The 6232-nt window shown below is 19.5% G+C and overlaps 1 protein-coding gene across 1 annotated transcript; it reads left to right on the top strand.

The window, feature by feature from the left end:
- Nucleotides 1–550: 550 nt before the first annotated feature.
- Nucleotides 551–5872, top strand: PRSY57_1026300 (hypothetical protein; the record flags this gene model as incomplete). Its single annotated transcript, XM_012907852.2, has 1 exon — nt 551–5872. The coding sequence occupies one exon, from the start codon at nt 551–553 to the stop codon at nt 5870–5872; it is 5322 nt and encodes a 1773-aa protein (XP_012763306.2).
- Between the last annotated feature and the right edge of the window lie 360 nt (nt 5873–6232).

Below are 6232 nucleotides of genomic sequence, written 5' to 3'. Positions count from 1 at the left end.
TTTTTTTATTTTACACATGTTGTGTATTCTTTGTTATATATATTTTTTTACAATTGTACATTTTTGTTGATATTTTAGATATGTCAATATTTTTAATATTTTAAATATATATATATATATATTTTTTAAATATAATGATAATTTTAAAAAATACAAAATAGAGTGTAAAGAATAAAGAACAATGAATTTTTTAATATTATATTATAATAATTATATATATATATAATATATATATGTAGAAGATATGAAAAGTTGTTTAAAGAAAAATTTATATTTTTGTTGGTGTCTTGATTTTATAAATAATATATTTTCTTCCTCAGAAAAAAAAATAAAATAAATAAATAAATAAATATATATATATATATATATAACATACTTTCACATTAATTTTTCCTTTCATATTTATTTTTATTTTTACATTCATATTTATTTTTATTTTTACATTCATATTTATTTTTATTTTTACATTCATATTTATTTTTATTTTTATTTTCCCTTTCATATTTATTTTTATTTTTATTTTTCCTTTTATTTGTTTAGCATATAATTAATGTATAAGAATTACACTGGTAAGGACTCAAATAATTGTTATGTTTTAGAAGCTAGAGAAAAGAATGGTGAAGATAATATTTACGTATCCGATGATAAAAACCAATTGAATCTTTTAACATCGCATAATGAAGTTATAAATAAGAATGTGGAGAATTATTCTTTTGACGATATGGTAAATAAAGACGATTTCATATATCATGAAGATGTGAACAACCTAATAGAAACGAAGAATAAAAATGTTAATACATATAAAGAAAAAGAGAATAATCTAATAATAAATAGAGACACAAAAGATGTGCATAATAATTTTTATGATGAAGAAAGAGAGATACAAGTATTTATAGATATATCAAAATTATTAAAGAGTAAAGAAGAAAACGATGGTAACAATGGGGAAGATATATATAATGATGTTTATGATATAAATATAAATAAAATTAAAAATATAACAATATATCCAAACGTTATATTAAATGAAAATAATAATAATAATAAAATAATAAATGATAATAATAATAATAAAATAAATGATAATAATAATAATAAAATAAATGATAATAATAATAATAATAAAATAAATGATAATAATAATAATAATAAAATAATAAATCATAATAATAATAATAAAATAATAAATCATAATAATAATAATAATAATTATTATTATAATAATCATTATGATGAAACACATTTATCGTATGGATCCATTCCTTATGAAAAGAAAGAAAGAAATGTAGATATTCTTCATGATTTAAATAATATATCTTATGAATATTTTTATAAAGACACATATATAAATGAACATGAACACACGAAGATAAATCCTCCTCATGAGGACATAGATTTTTTCAGTACTCCTAAGGAGAAAAAAGCAAATGTTCACATCAGCAGCAATAATAATAATGATGACAGTAATAATGATGACAATAATAATGATGACAATAATAATGATGACAATAATAATGATGACAATAATAATGATGACAATAATAATGTTGATAATAATAATAACTATTATTATGATAATAATGATTATAATAATAATAATATTTTTGTAGAACTCACAAAAACAGTACATGAACAAAATAATAAGAACCAAGTTAACTTGGATTCTACAATAAATTCTTTTCAAAATAAAAAGGAAGAAACAACGAATTTATTTAAATCATCATGTAACAAAATAAATAATTTCTATTCTACTTCTAATAATACAAATAGATGTATCTCAAATTCTATCAAGTATAATATAGATAACTCTTTTATTAAGAACGAAAAAAACAAAAAACCGTTTTTTTTTTTTGACGATGATAAAGATAAGGTTTTGTTAGAAAAGAATATTTTAGAAAGTTACAATCATTTGAATGATCATAAAAATAAATATGACCAAAACATTACTAGGATAATAAATGATAAACCATCTAATTTTTTTAATTATATTTATAATATAGAAAGTAATAAAGAAGATATCAAGTGCAATTTAAAAAATAGCTGTTATGTATATGAGAAACATAAAATTGAAGAAGAGTTATCAACATGTTTAGATAATAACATATCTTTGGATACATTTAATTATCTCTATAAAACATATAACGAAGATACATGTAATATTTATGATTCTAATGAGCAAAAATCATCTTTTCTAAAAAAACATATTCTTCAAGAAACACAAATGACTATACAAAAAAATGAAAAATATAATAATTCTATACAACAACAAAAAAAAAAACAAGAACAACAAAAACAAAAACATAATAATATTAGGAATCATGTAAATTATAATATGGAAGGTGTACAAAACGTGGAACCTTATAAAGATACAGTACAAAAAGATGAACAAAGTTTTTTGAATAATATAGGAACCAATTTTTATAGAGATAAAAAAATACAAGAAATTAATGATATAAAAAATATTCATGTGAACAATAATGATATAAATAATAATACATGTACTTCTACAAATATGGATATACAGAAATTTTGTTTAGAAAATATTAAAGAATGTATTGAAAAAAATAATAATCATCCATATTCAATAATATCATACAAACAAAACATTTTTAATAATAATGATAATAATAATAATAATAATAATAATATGATAAAAATAGATTCTTCACATATGAAACATAATAAAACACAAACGTTATATGATTATCTAAATAAACAAGAGGATACCATGTCCTCAAATTTATGTACTTCTATTATTAATTATAATGATAATAAAGAAATTAAAGAAGTGGATAATGTAGAACACACAATGGGAAATTTAGAAAGATGTACAAAAAAAAATTTTTCTGTGAATAAAGAAAAGGACGATGTTGAAAGGAGTGATTTTATGTACAAGCAGTGTAACAAAGAAAACGAAAATGAAAATGAAAATATTAAATATGAACATAATAAAAATAATAATAATATTAACATAGTGGATGAAAAAAATGATTTTTTTCATTCTTTTATATATCATAATAATTCTGGAACATCTCCAGATAACAAGACTTATTATAGAAAGCACTGTACACACACCCATTGTTATAATAATATAAATAATGATCATGTGTGTAGAGAAGATCTTTGTAGTGATGAAAAAACAAAAGATCTAATGTATGTATTAAAAAATCAGGTTTTAAAAAAAAATATGAGAAATGATGAAAAGATAAGGGAATTTTTTTTTTTTTATGAACACATGAACAATAAAAACGTAGGAGAGCAACATCACAAGGGAAATGAAAAAGATGATATTCATATGAATAATATACAACAAAGTGTTTATTATAAGGAAGATGAAAATAGATCAGGGGATAATTATAATGTCATGAATGACGAAAGAAGTAAAATTGGTTCTACATATATGGAACCAACCATATTTTTAACAGATAATAATATTGATAATGATAATAATAATAATAATAATAAGGATGATAATAATAATAATAATAATAAGGATGATAATAATAATAATAATAATAATGATGATAATATTATAAAAAACGAATACATTAATAACTACATTTTAGAATGTATCTTCAACGATAAGAATCTAGATAATAATTACAATATTTATGATAATATAAACGATATGAACAAGGTACACACATTTGATTCTATTGAATTATTTAAAGATAATAAAAATTTGTTACAATCATTCCAAGATAATTTTGAGAAAACTAATTTTTTAAGAAAGGATAAAATTTTTATAGATAATACAAAAAGGAATAAAATAATAAATATGAATCATATGAATGGTGATGATATTAATCATGATGTAAATGGTGATGATATTAATCATGATGTGAATGGTGATGATGTTAATCATGATGTAAATGGTGATGATGTTAATCATGATGTAAATTGTGATGATGTTAATCATGATGTAAATTGTGATGATGTTAATCATGATGTAAATGGTGACCATATTAATCATGATGTAAATTTTGACGATATGAATCATGATGTAAATGGTGATCATTTTAATCATGATGTAAATGGTGACCATATTAATCATGATGTAAATTGTGACGATATGAATCATGATGTAAATGGTGATGATGTTAATAATATGCTGCAAAAATATTTAGAGAGACAAAAAAAGAGAGGAAATATTTTTGAATCCCTTAATTCTTTTATATACAACTTTAAAAATAACAACAATATAAATATTAATAGTAGTAATATTAGTAGTACTTATAATTTGCATAAAAGGATAAACGATACAAACAATATTAATGATATCAAACCATATGAACATAATAAGCATATTAGTAATACAAGAGTAAATAATATGATTAATAAAAAAGATATATACGATGATATGAATAATTGTACAAAATGGGTTAAAAAAGAAACCATGAGAAAAAAGAATGAAAGTATTAGGCTTTTTTCGTATAATGATCAAAAAGAAAAAAAAAAAAAAAAAAACGAAAAAGATATAAAAAATGATGATCATAATGTTGATAATAATAAATGTTATTATTATTATTTGATGGATCCTTTCATGCCTACATATCCAAAAAACGATATGGTAAAAAAAGAGGAAAAAATACATGCTGCTAAAAATAATAACGTGCAGAATAACACAATAAAGTATAATAAAGAACAAAAAAAAAAAGATCCTAATAATGTGGATGGAGATAATATTATTTTAACAATGATATGGAATATTAATAATATTTCTCTATTAACCGGTAGTAAGAATAATTTTGTAGTGTCACCAGAATTTCAGACAAATACAAAAATTAAAGAATTTTTCATATTATTTAATATGAACAATCAAAACGTTGTGCAGAATAAAAATTGTGTTGATTATTATATAGATATTTTATTTTCTTATACAGGATTTTGTGATATTATATTTTCCGTTACTTGTGGTATATATAGAAAAAAATATACATGTTATAATATTTCTACAATACCTTGGTTTGGATATAAAAATTGGGGCGTCTTAAAAAATTGTATGAAAAAAGACATGGTCTCTATAAGAATAGATATTCATGATATTAAAGAAAAAAATGAAATAAAAGAAATTTATTTAAATAATATTATATCACAGATAAAAGACAAAAAAGATAATACGAAAAATGTAAACTTGTCACATGATAATCAAAATGATAATAAAGATTCTAATCATGTTTTTATTAATCAAGATAAAAATTTATATCAACATAATATTTTATATAATAAAGAACAAATCAAAAATAATATCATATATATAGATGATAACATAAAAAAAAAAAAAAAAGAATCTAATCATATGTCTATTAAAAAAAAAAATATTTATGAAAAAAAGGATAATAATTATATATTCGATATAAATAAAAATATTATACATCAACATAATAAAATGGATTCTATATTACAAAGTAACAAAATTAATTACATTAATAATAATAATAAAGCTAATTTTCAAGAAATCAATAATCTGAAAAATAAGCAAAATATATATTCATTTGAATGTAAAATTAATAAAAATATTAATCATAGAAAGGAAAATACAACCAAAAATGACATCCTTAATAATAATAATAATAATATTAATAATAATAATAATAATAATATATATAGTAATAATATTAATAATGATCATTTTAAAAATAATGTTTCCTTAGATAATCATAATTTTTCTTATAATATAAATAAACACTTTCATAAACATGTATTTTTACATCCAACACAAAAACACCTATCATCAGGAAAAAATAACAATAATATTTTAAATAATCAATACCAAATAAACACAAAAGAAGATATCCAAGGAGAGCATACCTATTATACGAGCCTCTATGGATATAATACTTTAGAATGTAAAATTAAAAGGGAAAATTAACAAAGTTGACATATTTGCATATGTACATTCTATGAAAAAGAAATATTTAGAGTGACATACATATATGTTGGATATATCATCGGTGCGCACAAGCACATACATACATACATACATATATATAAACATACATATATATATATATATATATATATATATATTATATATATTTTATATTATTTTGTTTTTTTCTCAAGTTATAATTTGATAAACATTTTCAAAAAATTAACTCTCTTATAAAAAGAAATTATTAAAGTTATAAATTCACACATGTGCATGTAAATGTATATATTATTTAAATAAAAGTTTTCTTTTTAAAAATATATACGTGACATTAAGAAAAAAAAAAAAAAAAAAAAAAAA

Source organism: Plasmodium reichenowi, chromosome 10 (assembly GCF_001601855.1).
Source record: "Plasmodium reichenowi strain SY57 chromosome 10, whole genome shotgun sequence".
NCBI classification, from domain to species: Eukaryota; Apicomplexa; class Aconoidasida; order Haemosporida; family Plasmodiidae; genus Plasmodium; species Plasmodium reichenowi.
The sequence above is the reverse complement of the archived record's forward strand: the minus strand, read 5'-3'. Positions and strand labels throughout refer to the sequence as shown.